General features: G+C 36.2%; 1 protein-coding gene across 1 annotated transcript in view; it reads right to left on the bottom strand.

Moving 5' to 3' along the window:
* The window catches only part of DMD (dystrophin), a 4,487,195-nt gene that overhangs the window by 1,167,896 nt on the left and 3,300,581 nt on the right, over positions 1-18,718 (bottom strand). The window contains exon 53 of the mRNA XM_053707599.1: positions 16,317-16,528. Coding sequence (XP_053563574.1) covers positions 16,317-16,528 — 212 coding nt within the window. The remainder of the gene's footprint in view (positions 1-16,316; positions 16,529-18,718) is intronic.

Below are 18,718 nucleotides of genomic sequence, written 5' to 3'. Positions count from 1 at the left end.
AATAAATTATTCCTATTTAAAGCTAAATACTTTCCTGTAAAATAAACCCTAATATAGCTACAATATAAATTATAATTATATTGTAGCTATTTTAGGATTAATATTTATTTTACAGGCAACTTTGTATTTATTTTAACCAGGTACAATAGCTACCTACAATAAATACAATTAAATAAACTAATTAAAGTACAAAAAATAAAAAAGAAGAACTAAGTTACAAAAAATAAAAAAATATTTACAAACATTAGAAAAATATTACGACAATTTTAAACTAATTACACCTACTCTAAGCCCCCTAATAAAATAACAAAGACTACCCTATTCTAAAATTAAAATAGAAAAGCTATTTTACCTTACCAGCCCTGAAAAGGGCCCTTTGCGGGGCATGCCCCAAAGAATTCAGCTCTTTTGCCTGTAAAAAAAAACATACAATACCCCCCCCCCAACATTACAACCCACCACCCACATACCCCTAATCTAACCCAAACCCCCCTTAAATAAGTATAAAAATAGTTTTCCCGGCTGCTTTTGCTTGTTTGTACTTTGCTCCTCCCCTGCCCAATTTCACTATGAATGTTGTGGGTGTGCCGTGGGGCTTGCAAAGTTGCGCTGTTAGCCTAAACCTGCCTGCCTATCTGTGCTCACTGCTCAGCGACATGCGGCCCAGGGCTGTGCACTGACAGACTTGGAACAGAGTCAGAGAGCAGAATTTTCATAGTTTGTGCGCCTAAACCTTTTCTTCAGTGATTTATTTTAGAGTGCTCTGTTTATCTTTCATTTGATGTTCTGCTGAGCCAGGGAGCAGCTCTAGGCATGAGCTTCATAATTAATTCAGTGCAGTTTACATATTTTGTATGTGTGTGTCTGAGTTTTTGTGTGTCTCAGTGTTTTTGTGTGTGTCTGAGTGTTTTTCTGAGTGGTTGTGTGTGCATCTGAGTATGTTTTTAAGTGTGTCTGAGTGTTTGTATGTGTGTTTGCCTGTGTTTTTGTGTGTGTCTGCTTTCTGGGGGGGGGGGTGACACCATGACTTACCGCACCGGGTGACACCAACCCTAGTGACGCCACTGCAAATGCAAGATAAACAAGACAATACAAAAGCATTAACTCTGAATTTCAAATGAGTAGTAGATTTGTACCATGTGATAGCAATCAGCCAATCACAAATGCATATACGTATAGACTCAAAAAGTGTAAATATAAAAGACCGTGCACATTTTTGTTTTTGTTTAAAATTACATGGTGTATCTGAATCATGAAAATATAATTTGATCTGAGTGTCCCTTTAAGTATATGCTATAGAAAATCTGTGTAAAGAACAAATAATACTCCCAATAGGAGGTAAAAAGAGATAAGTAATAAAATGTTAATTTTCAATTGTTCTCTGTAAGTATTGGTTTTTGGTATACAGACAGAGATAATATAAAGAAGCATCAGTGTGTATAGAAAGTGATAAAAAAGGATTTCCATATACCCATTTTAATCTACGTCTAAATCTACGTCTAACTTATGAAATCAATCATGAAAGTGTCACATTTCTCGACTTGAGAATATCAAGAGATATGTTTGGTCGGATTAAATCAGACCTTTATAGGAAAGAAACAGCCACGAACTCGATACTCAGTTTCCAGAGCGCCCATCATCCAGCAACAAAAAAAGCTATTCCCTTTGGGGAATTTCTGAGATTACGGCGTAACTGTTCTGACATCAGTTATTTTAAAAATTAGGCAAGGGACATGAAGAAGAGGCTTAAAACTAGGGGATACCCTAATAGCACCCTTAAAAAAGCGTATCATAGAGCCCTTCACACTGACAGACTAGATCTACTGAAAGCAAAATTGAAATCCAATTTGGATAATAAGGTCAGATTTGTCAGCACCTTCAATACAGCACACAAGGAAATAAGAGATATCCTCAATAATCATGTACATAGTTTAAAAACAGATGATGATCTTTGCAAATGTATTGGGGATAAGATTGCAGTGAGCTGGAGACGAGCTCCTACAATTATGGATAAAGTAACGAAGAGTCATTTTGTAAAACAGACTACCAAAAAAAGAAAGGACTTCAAAGGAACATATGCATGTGGGACATGTAAGTTCTGTCCATATATGTTGACGGTCAAACAGATGGATATCTTTCCATCTGGTGTAATTTACATGAATGACTTCTATAACTGTAGGAGCAAGAATATTATCTACTGTATTGAGTGCAAATGTAATAAGAAGTACGTGGGGATGTCGACACGTGAATTCAGAAGACGATTGGGTGAACACATATGCAACATCAAAAATGCCAGAAATGACCTGGAACATGATAAGAAGCTAACCACAGTGGCGAAACACTTCATGGAAAAACATGAATGCAAACCGGAATTACGAAGTTGGATCCTCCAGAAAGTCTCACTAGGAATAAGAGGAGGGAACATTGAAAACGCACCCCTTAAAGCAGAGACCAAATGGATCTTTAGATTACAGACTATGAGCCCTAAGGGGTTAAATGAAATGCTAACCTTCAGTGCATTTCTGGAGTAGAATCTGTAAATATACAATCATACTTTAAGAGGCACATATCTGCCCCTCAGAATTACTATTGGGAACATTATGGGTTAAGACCCTAATGCAAAGATATTCCATACCTTTGTGATCTTTAACTAAAGAAAATCTCTGAATAGAGTATGAACATTAATCCAAATAACTTTTCTCTCAAAAATTGATCTGATCTGATATTTAAATAAGAACATCCTCTAATTGCTACCTTTGGGGATAATCTGCCCTTATATATACATATTAGGATAATGGATATCTATAGGAACCATAAGAGAGTTATTGTAGGTCTTTTTTATACATAAATTATTAATAAAATTATGGGATATCTAGTTAACCTATGAATCTGGTTCATGTTATAAGGAGAAGGGGGCTATATATGAAGAGGAATCCTTTATGAATGAATAAGTGTTACAAACCTTGTCCCCACTACTTATCAACAAAATCTGCTCCATTATAATAATTATGTATATAAACGTACAAAATCTGTTTAGACAAGAGTAATTTTAAACATTATGGTTTTATAAGAGCTCTGACCCACTAAATATTAGTGTTTTAACGTTTAATGAATATTTTGGGAAGTAATAACTACATCTATTTATATTCAATAATCTATCCTCAGTTAACCCTGGACCTTTGTGTGTATATATTAAATAAAATCTGACAGATGAACCTATAACAAAAGATCTAGAAAATACTAACACTCCGGCAGCAATTTTGATTGAACTGCCGTTAGAATTTCAAACTTGAGAACATATAGTATTTAATGGAGTGAGGTGACAAATTATAGTAGGCGCATAGCGCTACCTTCCCTTAACATCTCCCTCTATTTAGCCGTTCACAGTGTACAGCGGAATTGAGTAAGGTGACAGGGGGGCGTGAATGCGCCCACGTCATCATCTCTACGCACACCATTGGAAGAACGGCACACACCCGCTGCGCAAGCCAATCGCGGATGACTTTACGCGATTGGTCGAATTGATCTGTCAATCAAATTAGAAATATAGGATTGGCTATTGGATCTTTTTAAGGAAACCCCGGGTGGTGATCAGGTTAGCCTTTGATAAAGCATATGCGAAACGCGCGTTAGGCCGTTTGCACTGCTGCTCTCTGTGGTATTAGTACTTTAATATAGAAAATGGGGTATAACTTAATTGGGGAAACTTTTTTCACTTGGTAATTTGTTGGCCCACTGCGGGCATCTATTTAGGTGGTAATGTGTGCCTAAGTCTGGCGGCTAGGGGAGTGTGGAGACTGATACTTGTTTACTATAAAATACAGGCAACTAATATATATATATACAATAATAGTTTTGTCTCCCTCAGTTACCTCTGGGCACGCTGCGGTCTCACTTACCACTAAACTTATAGTGAATTACAGTTAGTTACCCTTTGAAGATACATTTAACTAATTCTGATACACAGGAGGTTACTCCTTTACCAGAGAGTACACAGTGCCATTTTCTTTTAAACTGTGTTATCTTCTTTTCTTTTTTTTTTAACTCTAATATAACTTGATGCAACGGTTTTATTAAAAGTGGCATGGTCCACAACACTTGAACTATTTTATGTATATATTTAATAAATGTTAAGTTTTAATATAACTCACAATTCTACACAATGAACTCACCACCTACATATGTATGAGATGACAATACCCCTCAAGTGTGCCACATAAATGCTTCTGTTCTTTCTCTCTGTTTATAAATTAAACTATGTTTTGGCATTAGGCACTACCTTATCCTATACTTAGGTTTATAAGGAATTAGGTCTGTGGGTTGTCACCTCCAGTTCTTTCCCACCTTCCCTTTAGGTTAAAAGGGATTTATTCCATATATATATATATATATATATATATATATACATATGTGTGTATATATATATATATATATATATATATATATATATATATATATATATATATACTGTATATATATATATATATATATATATATATATATAAATATATATATATATATATATATATATATATATATACACACATATGTATATACAGTATCTCACAAAAGTGAGTACACCCCTCAAATTTTTGTAAATATTTTATTATATCTTTTCATGTGACAACACTGAAGAAATGACACTTTGCTACAATGTAAAGTAGTGAGTGTACAGTCTGTATAACAGTGTAAATTTGCTGTCCCCTCAAAATAACAACACACAGCCATTAATGTCTAAACCATTGGTAACAAAAGTGAGCACACCCCTAAGTGAAAATGTCCATATTGGGCCCAAAGTGTCAATATTTTGTGTGGCCACCATTATTTTCCAGCACTGCCTTAACCCTCTTGGGCATGGAGTTCACCAGATCTTCAGAGGTTGCCACTGGAGTCCTCTTTCACTCGTTCATGACAACATCACAGAGCTGGGCTTCATCTAATAATATACTAGGAGACAAATATACTTCTGTAGAAAATGTGTATTGCTTTAAAGATGAATTATGTGCTGCATAATAGGGCATATGTGCATAAATTGTGTGTAAATCATAATCCCAGCCCATAAAGACCTCTAGTTTAAACAATTTTGTTGAAATTAAACATTTCAAATGAGATGCTAGATTTGTATTTTAAAGATAAATATGTTTTACAAAAGTGATCTTTTCAATGCTTTCTAAAGATTTATTTAAATAATTTTTATAAGAGAAATCTTTTTAATGTTACTTATGAACACTGCTTCATCGCTTTTTTTTCAGGTAGCAATTTGTTGATATAATTTCATTTTCCAATTATGTAGCGTCATTACAGTTTTTTTCTAGGTCATATTGATTTTAAAAAAAATGTGTGGACAATGAATTTCATAGTGAGATGTCACAAAATCAGACCTTACTCTACAATAGAGATTGACCTAGCTCTGTTAGGTCAGATGGCCACACAAGTAAGGGAGAGTTGGATGTGTTAGGATAAAAGTCCCTGGGTGTAGGGTTCAGATCTGTAAGCTCTTGTTGAACAGGACTTAGATTGGTTGCTTTTATGTTAGAATTGTATTGAGTCTTATTCTGCAATAGATATAATAGTCCAACATCATGAAGACAGAAGTTCCTCTTAGAAGGATTAGATCTGAATAGAAAGTGGTTCCTAAAATAATCTCTGTCAGTAGATCATGTTAAAAACAAAATATTTTTTTCCTTCTCAATTTCAGATAAAACAGATTTATAGGCTATAGTACTACCTTCTCAGTGCTGAAACAGAGAAACCCTTTAAATAAGTTTCAACTTTGCATTCAGCAAACCCTTAGTGAAAAAAAGGAAATATAAAACACAGAAACAAAGTAAGCTTGTCAGTGAAAAATAAATCCCTTGTTACAGGTGAACACTTTTTTTTCTTAAAAATAAAAAAAACTGACTTTTGTTGTACATTTACCAAGAAATAAAGGTACAGGTAGCCCTCAATTTACGCCAGGGTTAGGTTCCAGAAGGAATGGTTTTAAATCAAAACCGTTGTAAATTGAAACCGTTCATAATGTAAGTCAATGGGAAGTAAGGGAGATAGGTTCCAGGCCCCTCTCAAAATTGTCATAAGTAACACCTAATACATTATTTTTAAAGCTTTGAAATGAAGACTTTAAATGCTAAACAGCATTATAAACCTAATAAAATAATCACACAACACAGAATATATAATTAAACTAAAATAAATGAACAAAAACGTTTGCTAAACAGCATTATAAACCTAATAAAATAATCACACAACACAAACTTCACTTGCATTTTTCTGCAAACAGTTCTTTCTTTCTTTCATGCAATTAGCAAGAGTCCATGAGCTAGTGACGTATGGGATATACATTCCTACCAGGAGGGGCAAAGTTTCCCAAACCTCAAAATGCCTATAAATACACCCCTCACCACACCCACAAATCAATTTTACAAACTTTGCCTCCTATGGAGGTGGTGAAGTAAGTTTGTGCTAGATTCTACGTTGATATGCGCTCCGCAGCAGGTTGGAGCCCGGTTTTCCTCTCAGCGTGCAGTGAATGTCAGAGGGATGTGAGGAGAGTATTGCCTATTTGAATTCAATGATCTCCTTCTACGGGGTCTATTTCATAGGTTCTCTGTTATCGGTCGTAGAGATTCATCTCTTACCTCCCTTTTCAGATCGACGATATACTCTTATATATACCATTACCTCTGCTGATTTTCGTTTCAGTACTGGTTTGGCTTTCTACAACATGTAGATGAGTGTCCTGGGGTAAGTAAGTCTTATTTTCTGTGACACTCTAAGCTATGGTTGGGCACTTTTTTATAAAGTTCTAAATATATGTGTTCTAACATTTATTTGCCTTGACTCAGGATGTTCAACATTCCTTATTTCAGACAGTCAGTTTCATATTTGGGATAATGCATATGAATAAATCATTTTTTTCTTACCTTAAAATTTGACTTTTTCCCTGTGGGCTGTTAGGCTCGCGGGGGCTGAAAATGCTTCATTTTATTGCGTCATTCTTGGCGCAGACTTTTTTGGCGCAAATTTTTTTTTCTGTTTCCGGCGTCATACGTGTCGCCGGAAGTTGCGTCATTTTTGACGTTCTTTTGCGCCAAAAGTGTCGGCGTTCCGGATGTGGCGTCATTTTTGGCGCCAAAAGCATTTAGGCGCCAAATAATGTGGGCGTCATTTTTGGCGCTAAAAAAATATGGGCGTCACTATTGTCTCCACATTATTTAAGTCTCATTATTTATTGCTTCTGGTTGCTAGAAGCTTGTTCACTGTCTTTTTTTTCCCATTCCTGAAACTGTCATTTAAGGAATTTGATCAATTTTGCTTTATATGTTGTTTTTTCTATTACATATTGCAAGATGTCCCACGTTGAAACTGAGTCAGAAGATACTTCTGGAAAATCGCTGCCTGGTGCTGGAGCTACCAAAGCTAAGTGTATCTGCTGTAAACTTATGGTATCTGTTCCTCCAGCTGTTGTTTGTACTGTTTGTCATGACAAACTTGTTAATGCAGATAATATTTCCTTTAGTACTGTTACATTACCTGTTGCTGTTCCGTCAACATCTAATACTCAGAGTGTTCCTGATAACATAACAGATTTTGTTTCTAAATCCATTAAGAAGGCTATGTCTGTTATTCCTCCTTCTAGTAAACGTAAAAAGTCTTTTAAAACTTCTCATTTTTCAGATGAATTTTTAAATGAACATCATCATTCTGATTCTGATAATGGTTCTTCTGGTTCAGAGGATTCTGTCTCAGAGGTTGATGCTGATAAATCTTCATATTTATTTAAAATGGAATTTATTCGTTCTTTACTTAAAGAAGTCCTAATTGCATTAGAAATTGAGGATTCTGGTTCTCTTGATACTAAATCTAAACATTTATATAAGGTTTTTAAATCTCCTGTAGTTATTCCAGAAGTTTTTCCTGTCCCTGGTGCTATTTCTGAAGTAATTTCCAGGGAATGGAATAATTTGGGTAATTCATTTACTCCTTCTAAATGTTTTAAGCAATTATATCCTGTGCCATCTGACAGATTAGAGTTTTGGGACAAAATCCCTAAGGTTGATGGGGCTGTCTCTACTCTTGCTAAGCGTACTACTATTCCTACGGCAGATGGTACTTCCTTTAAGGATCCTTTAGATAGGAAAATTGAATCCTTTCTAAGAAAAGCTTACTTGTGTTCAGGTAATCTTCTTAGACCTGCTATATCTTTAGCGGATGTTGCTGCAGCTTCAACTTTTTGGTTAGAAGCTTTAACGCAACAAGTAACAGATCATAATTCTCACAGCATTATTATTCTTCTTCAACATGCTAATAATTTTATTTGTGATGCCATCTTTGATATCATTAGAGTTGATGTCAGGTATATGTCTCTAGCTATTTTAGCTAGAAGAGCTTTACGGCTTAAAACTTGGAATGCTGATATGTCTTCTAAGTCTACTCTGCTTTCCCTTTCTTTCCAGGGTAATAAATTGTTTGGTCCTCAGTTGGATTCTATTATCTCAACTGTTACTGGAGGGAAAGGAACTTTTTTACCACAGGATAAAAAATCTAAAGGTAAAAAATCTAAAGGTAAATTTTAGGTTTTCGTTCCTTTCATCACAACAAGGAACAAAAACCTGATCCTTCATCCTCAGGAGCGGTATCAGTTTGGAAACCATCTCCAGTCTGGAATAAATCCAAGCCTTTTAGAAAATCAAAGCCAGCTCCTAAGTCCACATGAAGGTGCGGCCCTCATTCCAGCTCAGCTGGTAGGGGGCAGATTACGTTTTTTTTTTTTTTTTCAAAGAAATTTGGATCAATTCCGTTCACAATCTTTGGATTCAGAACATTGTTTCAGAAGGGTACAGAATTGTCTTCAAGATAAGGCCTCCTGCAAAGAGATTTTTTCTTTCCCGTGTCCCAGTAACCCAGCAAAGGCTCAAGCATTTCTGAAATGTGTTTCAGATCTAGAGTTGGCTGGAGTAATTATGCCAGTTCCAGTTCTGGAACAGGGACTGGGGTTTTATTCAAATCTCTTCATTGTACCAAAGAAGGAGAATTCCTTCAGACCAGTTCTGGATCTAAAAATATTGAATCGTTATGTAAGGATACCAACATTCAAAATGGTAACTGTAAGGACTATCCTGCCTTTTGTTCAGCAAGGGCATTATATGTCTACAATAGATTTACAGGATGCATATCTGCATATTCCGATTCATCCAGATCACTATCAGTTTCTGAGATTCTCTTTCCTAGACAAGCATTACCAGTTTGTGGCTCTGCCGTTTGGCCTAGATACAGCTCCAAGAATTTTTACAAAGGTTCTCGGTGCCCTTCTGTCTGTAATCAGAGAACAGGGTATTGTGGTATTTCCTTATTTGGATGATATCTTGGTACTTGCTCAGTCTTCACATTTAGCAGAATCTCATACGAATCGACTTGTGTTGTTTCTTCAACATCATGGTTGGAGGATCAATTTAATAAAAAGTTCATTGATTCCTCAGACACAGGTAACCTTTTTAGGTTTCCAGATAGATTCAGTGTCCATGACTCTATCTTTGACAGACAAGAGACGTCTAAAATTGATATCAGCTTGTCGAAACCTTCAGTCACAATCATTCCCTTCGGTAGCCTTATGCATGGAAATTCTAGGTCTTATGACTGCTGCATCGGACGCGATCCCCTTTGCTCATTTTCACATGCGGCCTCTTCAGCTCTGTATGCTGAACCAGTGGTGCAGGGATTACACAAAGATATCTCAATTAATATCTTTAAAACCGATTGTACGACACTCTCTGACGTGGTGGACAGATCACCATCATTTAGTTCAGGGGGCTTCTTTTGTTCTTCCGACCTGGACTGTAATCTCAACAGATGCCAGTCTTACAGGTTGGGGAGCTGTGTGGGGGTCTCTGACGGCACAAGGGGTTTGGGAATCTCAGGAGGTGAGATTACCGATCAATATTTTGGAACTCCGTGCAATTTTCAGAGCTCTTCAGTCTTGGCCTCTTCTAAAGAGAGAATCGTTCATTTGTTTTCAGACAGACAATGTCACAACTGTGGCATACATCAATCATCAAGGAGGGACTCACAGTCCTCTGGCTATGAAAGAAGTATCTCGAATTCTGGTATGGGCGGAATCCAGCTCCTGTCTAGTTTCTGCGGTTCATATCCCAGGTATAGACAATTAGGGAAGCGGATTATCTCAGTCGCCAAACGTTACATCCGGGCGAATGGTCTCTTCACCCAGAGGTATTTCTTCAGATTGTTCAAATGTGGGAACTTCCAGAAATAGATTTGATGGCCTCTCATCTAAACAAGAAACTTCCCAGGTATCTGTCCAGATCCAGGGATCCTCAAGCGGTAGCAGTGGATGCATTGTCACTTCCTTGGAAGTATCATCCTGCCTATATCTTTCCGTCTCTAGTTCTTCTTCCAAGAGTAATCTCCAAGATTCTGAAGGAATGCTCGTTTGTTCTGCTGGTAGCTCCAGCATGGCCTCACAGGTTTTGGTATGCGGATCTTGTCCGGATGGCCTCTTGCCAACCGTGGACTCTTCCGTTAAGGCCAGACCTTCTGTCGCAAGGTCCTTTTTTCCATCAGGATCTCAAATCCTTAAATTTAAAGGTATGGAGATTGAACGCTTGATTCTTAGTCAAAGAGGTTTCTCTGACTCTGTGATTAAGCCTGTGATGTTACAGGCTCGTAAATCTGTATCTAGGGAGATATATTATAGAGTCTGGAAGACTTTTATTTCTTGGTGTCTTTCTCATCATTTTTCCTGGCATTCTTTTAGAATTCCGAGAATTTTACAGTTTCTTCAGGATGGTTTGGATAAAGGTTTGTGTGCAAGTTCCTTGAAAGGACAAATCTCTGCTCTTTCTGTTCTTTTTCACAGAAAGATTGCTAATCTTCCTGATATTCATTGTTTTGTACAAGCTTTGGTTCGTATAAAACCTGTCATTAAGTCAATTTCTCCTCCTTGGAGTTTGAATTTGGTTCTGAGGGCTCTTCAAGCTCCTCCGTTTGAACCTATGCATTCATTGGACATTAAATTACTTTCTTGGAAAGTTTTGTTCCTTTTGGCTATCTCTTCTGCCAGAAGAGTTTCTGAATTATCTGCTCTTTCTTGTGAGTCTCCTTTTCTGATTTTTCACCAGGATAAGGCGGTGTTGCGAACTTCTTTTAAATTTTTACCTAAGGTTGTGAATTCCAACAACATTAGTAGAGAAATTGTGGTTCCTTCATTATGTCCTAATCCTAAGAATTCTAAGGAGAAATCATTGCATTCTTTGGATGTAGTTAGAGCTTTGAAATATTATGTTGAAGCTACTAAGAATTTCCGAAAGACTTCTAGTCTATTTGTTATCTTTTCCGGTTCTAGGAAAGGTCAGAAGGCCTCTGCCATTTCTTTGGCATCTTGGTTGAAATCTTTAATTCATCATGCTTATGTCGAGTCGGGTAAAACTCCGCCTCAAAGGATTACAGCTCATTCTACTAGGTCAGTTTCTACTTCCTGGGCGTTTAGGAATGAAGCTTCGGTTGATCAGATTTGCAAAGCAGCAACTTGGTCTTCTTTGCATACTTTTACTAAATTCTACCATTTTGATGTGTTTTCTTCTTCTGAAGCTGTCTTTGGTAGAAAAGTACTTCAGGCAGCTGTTTCAGTTTGAATCTTCTGCTTATATTTTCAGTTTTTTTCTTTATAAGATTTAAACTTTATTTTTGGGTGTGGATTTTTTTCAGCGGAATTGGCTGTCTTTATTTTATCCCTCCCTCTCTAGTGACTCTTGCGTGGAAGATCCACATCTTGGGTAGTCATTATCCCATATGTCACTAGCTCATGGACTCTTGCTAATTACATGAAAGAAAACATAATTTATGTAAGAACTTACCTGATAAATTCATTTCTTTCATATTAGCAAGAGTCCATGAGGCCCACCCTTTTTGTGGTGGTTATGATTTTTTTGTATAAAGCACAATTATTCCAATTCCTTATATTTATGCTTCGCACTTTTTTCTTATCACCCCACTTCTTGGCTATTCATTAAACTGATTTGTGGGTGTGGTGAGGGGTGTATTTATAGGCATTTTGAGGTTTGGGAAACTTTGCCCCTCCTGGTAGGAATATATATCCCATACGTCACTAGCTCATGGACTCTTGCTAATATGAAAGAAATGAATTTATCAGGTAAGTTCTTACATAAATTATGTTTTCTATGCATTCCAATCTGGACTGATTTATAGACAGTAAGATCTTGTTTCTTCGAAATCTGCTCGATAGCTCAGGTCTGGTTAAACTGATTAATTTCAGCTTGCTTGGCTTTGCTGCAACACAACGGGACAGCTCCACCTACTGGCTATTTTAATAAATGCACTGCTTTTCAATGCTTTTCAATAGCAGTCACATGACTGGAAATAAAGGTTGTTATTCTGAAACGGTGTAAATTGAACCGTTGTAAAACGAGGGCCACCTGTAAATTGTTTTCATTATTTCTTGTTCTATATGTCTTATGAATCTAGAGCATATAACAAGAGTTGCTTTTTCAAGGCTCTTTTTTAATCTGGTAGTATTTTCATAAAAATAACGTCTTCTGACCTTTGCAAGTAACTGTTTTATTTGATATACTTTCTCCTCGATTTGCTGAATTCCGAAGATTAAACAATTAATGACATGCAGTCATCCCACTGCTTATAGTTATGTTCAATTTTCTTAAAGAAGGATTCACTTAAGACATTTTAAAAAGGGCAAGTTAGAGTAATTAAAGGTCTCAATAAAAAAATGAGTGTGCAAGCACGTCAGGAGCTTACTATCCATGAATCACCCAAATGGATTAAAAATGCATACAAAAGAACAAGCACAGCAGAAACTGTGACAAAAGAACTGCAGCTGTGTTTTGTTTATACATTAAACTTAAATGTGTGTCATCCTTCTTTATATGAAATGCTTGAAAGATGTGAAAGTAAATAGCTGACATTTATTTTGGTAGCATGATTTTATATGCTGTGCTTACTGAAATATCAGGGAAGAATGTCTCTTGACATGTTAGGAGATGTTAGAATAACACTACTAAATGCTAGATACATTAGTTATATATTATTTGTTATATAATATTATGATTAATAAATTGAGACACAATTTAATGGATCAATATATTAGTTGATCAAGATGTTGCAATGTATAATATCTGGGTAAAGAATGGACGCAGCAGAAGCTGCACAGAAGCTGGGTGCAGCCAGACAACTTGACTGCAGCCAAAGCCTTGGTTGTGGCAGGATACAGGCAGAAACCTTAGCTAAGGCTGGATGCAGGCTACCAGGCAGACTCTGTGGCTGAGACAGGAATTTGATACCAGCCAGGCTCTGTGGCTGAGACAGGATCTGGATACCAAGCAGGCTCTGTGGCTGAGACAGGATCTGGATACCAGACAGGCTGTGTGGCTGAGACAGGGTCTAGATACCAGCCAGGCTGTGTGGCTGAGACAGGGTCTAGATACCAGCCAGGCTGTGTGGCTGAGACAGGATCTGGGTATCAGCAGGCTCTGTGTCATAAACAGTATCTGGATAACAGGCAGGCTCTGTGGCTGAAACAGGATCTGGATAACAGGCAGGCTCTGTGGCTGAAACAGGATCTGGATACCAGGCAGGCTCTGTGGCTGAAACAGGATCTGGATATCAGGCAGGCTCTGTGGCTGAAAAGGATCTGGATATCAGCAGGCTCTGTGTCATAAACAGTATCTGAATACCAGGCAGGTTCTGTGGAATAGACAAGATTTGCACCTTACAGTCTGTAAACCTGGACTGCATTGGACAAAAAGCCTAGGCTGGGATAGAGGATGGCCCACACCTGGGTTAAACCGTGAGCCCACACCAGGGCTAGGAAGAGGTACATTGCAGAGAGGTCAGACAGGTCAAGTTCAATAACTTTCAGGCAATACCAGGACAGAATCGACAAACAATAGGCAGAATAAAGTCCAAACAGGAGGTCAAAATACCAGTAAATCAAAAGGTCATGCAACTCAACAAAGGAGAAGTGCAGTCTGAGTCCAATGCCAGTAGAACAGTCAGCAGGATTCAAAATTAATAGAGACACAAACAGAGAGATTATGCTCAAAGTCAGGGTAGGCAGTGGTTTGGAAAGTAGCCATAAATAGTCTGTAGTTGATTACAGAACTGCCTACAATTGTCAGGCAGGTGGAGCCAGAGAGTAAGCCAATGCAAGAACCAGGATTCTGAAGATATCAAACTGAGTCAAAGCCCTCCAGTGGTGCAGGGAAAAACCGCAGACGCAAGAACACAGACACCCTGGTTCAATCCTGGGTACGTGCATAACAAGACGCAATAACTACAGGACCTCAAAAAAATTAGTTATTGCTAGTGAGCTAACCCGACACTGAGCTATACTATATATTTGAAATGTAGTATCTCACAGTTGTTATATTAACCTAATACTTACATACTTCACAGTATTGTATCACTAGATAGCTTACAACTTGATCTTATTAGCTGTTCATATTAATTTTATAGAATATTTTATGTATTTATTCTTGCAGAATCTGCTTACTTTCAGGAATTTTTCATTTGCCGAATATTAGGGCACATAAGAGAGAGAAGTAATGTAAAATCTATTATGTATGTTACTGATTTAGCTGCTGTTACATTGCCAAAGAAAGGGTGAGATCATTAGTTGGTAACTTAAGAAGTAATTAGACCTTGACTGATGATGCGTATAAATTAGAATGTAATAACCAAGCCAAAATTTGTTAAGACAAGAATGCCCACTTCAGTGCAAATAAACTTATTTTGCCAGTGCTTAAGTGAAATATTAAGTTTGATTTATACTAATCAAAAGACTTAGGGCTAGATTACAAGTGGAGCACTAATTTACCGCACACCCTCAAATGGGCAAATCTGCCTGTTTTGCGGGCATGCGATAATTAACCAGCCATTACTCGTACAATTAGTGCTTATTAAATTATCCAGAGTTCAGATCTATTTATGTGTTTATATGTGTATATACACATATTAACACATACATATATATGTTTATAGTCATATACATATATATTTTATATTGCTGCTTTCACTGCGCTTAGGTTCTGTGCCGTCTCTGATGGCATCAGAATGTGGCTCCCACTGGAGCCGATGGAAGCGCGCTCTTGTGAGCGCAAGGCTTCCCAGCAATGCGAACATGAGCTCACATTCACATTGCTTTCAACTTGTAACACCAGCGCACATTAGTATGCGCTGGCATCACTCAGTGGAGCACAAATAACGCTTTCACAAAAGATATATTTAGTGCTTCACTTGTAATCTAGCCCTTAATATTTATTTAAAGGGACAGTATACACAACTTTTCATATAACTGCATGTGATAGACGCTACTATAAAGAATAATATGCACAGATACGGATTTAAAAATCCACTATAAAACCATTTAAAAAGTTACTTAGAAGCTCCCAGTTTAGCTCTGTTGAAAAGGTAGCTGGAACACCCACTGAAAGTGGCTGTATAGCAAAAAGAGCAGACACCCCCCCTCCATCGGCCTCTTCATATGAAAAAAATTATTACACAAACAGGAGCAAGCTGGAGTAGGTAGACAATAGTCTACTTCTAAAACTTTGGGGCTTGGTTAGGAGTTAGCACAATGTTATTTAAAAATAAGCAAAACTATACATTTATTTATTTTTTAACACTGTATGGGCTATATAAATGGATCATCTACAACACATTTATGCAAATAAAAATCTAGTGTATAATTTCCCTTTAATAAATAAAAAGAGTTAAAAACATCAACTACTGCTTATCACAGGAATAAAAAACAATAACCAACAACAAGAAAACAAACACACACTGGTACACTACTACATTTGTTATTACAATTGTTACATTATTGGTGAAGCAGGAGAGATACTATGTAACTGAATTTGATTGGAGTTGCAATTTTATTTCAACATTGATAAGTGAAAAGCTCAAATATAAAAAAAACATTCTGACAAATTACTGCCCCTAAAATGTCCACATGTTGCTAATGTAACATACTTTTAAACAACCTTTTAATAAATAGATCTCAATAAAACAATGCATTTACTAAATAAGCCTATTGATCCAGATTACCCTATCATTTTATTGTTGTTTTTGTTTAAGTTAATTTATCAAGCATAATTAAAAAAGCTTTATAATTGTGAAACTAATTCTGAGGTGGTAATTTTCTGTGGGGTGTTCTGGGTATAAAATATCTCATATTTAATGAGTGAACGCAGCAACCCAGACAATTAGAGACATAAAAAAATAACATTTCAATATAAAGCCCATCAATACTTTGTGTTTCATATATTAACCTTAAGATCTGCATTCTGCTTTTTCAGTGCTTCCACGGTGTAAGATATCTCCTTCCAGGACTCAATCCTTCCTTTTGCTTTCTCTAAAACTTGGTCTGCCTCATGCCGAGCTTCTAACCACTGGTTGGAGTCCTTTAGCATTTCTTGTAGCTGCTGTCTTCTGTTCTGTAGACGACATTGCACCTCCTCCCAATGACTTTGTATTTTGTCAACTAAAATAGAAAAAGATGCCATAGTCTTGAAATTCACCAACAATATGTAAAAATCACATAGAATCAAAAGCTACATAGAGACAAATATACATATCTATAAAATATCTACTGTATGAAAGAAATAGGCATAATACTTGTCTGTACATACGGCTATAATTCAGACTTTAAACAGCCATATCTAGTAGGCCTTGTCCTACTAAGAGTTTCCAGTGCACAGTAATAAAAGGGACATGAAATAGAAAATGTGTTCAGCTAGCTCCCACTAATGCATTGCTGCTCCTTCAATAAAGAATACCAAAAAAATGAAGCAGAATAGATAGAAGTAAATTGGAAAGTTGTTTAAAATTATATGTCCTATCGAAATCTTGAAAGAAAAATGTTGGGTTTTATGTCTCTTTAATATGTTACATTTTTGAGCAGAATGTAACAAGTTGCATTGTTAAAAATAATATGATCTCGAGGCAGAAGATACATTTGGGCATGTGCACATAATGTAATAATTTGCATTGTTTAAATGGTATGACCCTGAGGCAGAAGATACATTTGGGCATGTGCACATAATGTAATAATTTGCATTGTTTAAATGGTATGACCCTGAGGCAGAAGATACATTTGGGCATGTGCACATAATGTAATAATTTGCATTGTTTAAATGGTATGACCCTGAGGCAGAAGATACATTTGGGCATGTGCACATAATGTAATAATTTGCATTGTTTAAATGGTATGACCCTGAGGCAGAAGATACATTTGGGCATGTGCACATAATGTAATAATTAGCATTGTTTAAATGGTATGACCCTTAGGCAGAAGATACATTTGGGCATGTGCACATAATGTAATAATTTGCATTGTTTAAATGGTATGACCCTGAGGCAGAAGATACATTTGGGCATGTGCACATAATGTAATAATTTGCATTGTTTAAATGGTATGACCCTGAGGCAGAAGATACATTTGGGCATGTGCACATAATGTAATAATTTGCATTGTTTAAATGGTATGACCCTGAGGCAGAAGATACATTTGGGCATGTGCACATAATGTAATAATTTGCATTGTTTAAATGGTATGACCCTGAGGCAGAAGATACTCTTGGGCAATAGTTTAAAATGTATGAAGTTGCATTGCTGAACATGATATGACCTGAACACACTGGAGCCTGTATGTGAGCATGAGTGGTGGAAAAGTAGAAACTAGCTAGATATCAATTGGCTGCAAAGGGGATTTAACAGAGTATAACATAAATCATTTGAAGGTTCATGTTGTAGAAAGCCTTGGAAGTTTTAAATACTGGAGGAAGGATTTCAGGTGTAAGTCATGTTGTTGCACAGAATAATTAAAACTGATGAGTATTGTATATGACATTTATGAAGATTCAGAAGCAGCTTTCTGAGCTATTGTGGTGCAGGATCACTAATGCAAATCTGCAACCACAAGTTAAGAAGTGGCGCTAATTGTGTTATTAGGGCATATTCACAAAATTTGGCTTTGCTAAACCACCTCTATTTAAATTTAAGAAAACAAAACTAGTCAGAGCTTTTTTATGCATCATTTGTGACAGTGCTAAAATATACATCATTGTTTAATTTAGAATATCATAATTAAAATAAATAAATGCATCATTATTATACTACTAGTAGTAGTAGTAGTAGTAGTAGTAGTAGTAGTAGTAGTAGTAGTAGTAGTAGTAAGTTATGGGCTTCCTTGTTGAGGTTTTATGATTTTTTAGTAACATGACTGACAAAGATTTACAGGGTACAGTTTTATTTATATTCAAATGAAATTTTCATACTGAATAAATGTTTCAATTAGTGCTGTAAAACTATAAATATTCCACATATGAATTATTCATAACTTCCCTCCATCTGAAAAGATCTTATATTAATTTCAACATTTTAATTTATTAGTATATAGGAATTCTAATTAAACTCACATGTTATTCTTTCAGTTCATTCACATCTTCCAACTTGCTTTATTTGTTATTGATTATATACTATTTGTGCATCTATCTATCTATCTATCTATCTATCTATCTATCTATCTATCATCTATCTATCTATCTATCTATCTATCTATCTATCTATATATCTAATCTATCTATTCAGCTGATAATTAACATTATTCTTAAAAATTACCATTTTACAATGTAAATCTATTGCAATGATATGTAAAAACAAACAAGAAAAC

The sequence above is a fragment of the Bombina bombina genome, chromosome 3 (genome assembly GCF_027579735.1).
Source record: "Bombina bombina isolate aBomBom1 chromosome 3, aBomBom1.pri, whole genome shotgun sequence".
Classification (NCBI taxonomy): Eukaryota; Metazoa; Chordata; class Amphibia; order Anura; family Bombinatoridae; genus Bombina; species Bombina bombina.
Note: the sequence above shows the minus strand (reverse complement) of the source record. Positions and strands in the feature narration are given on the sequence as shown.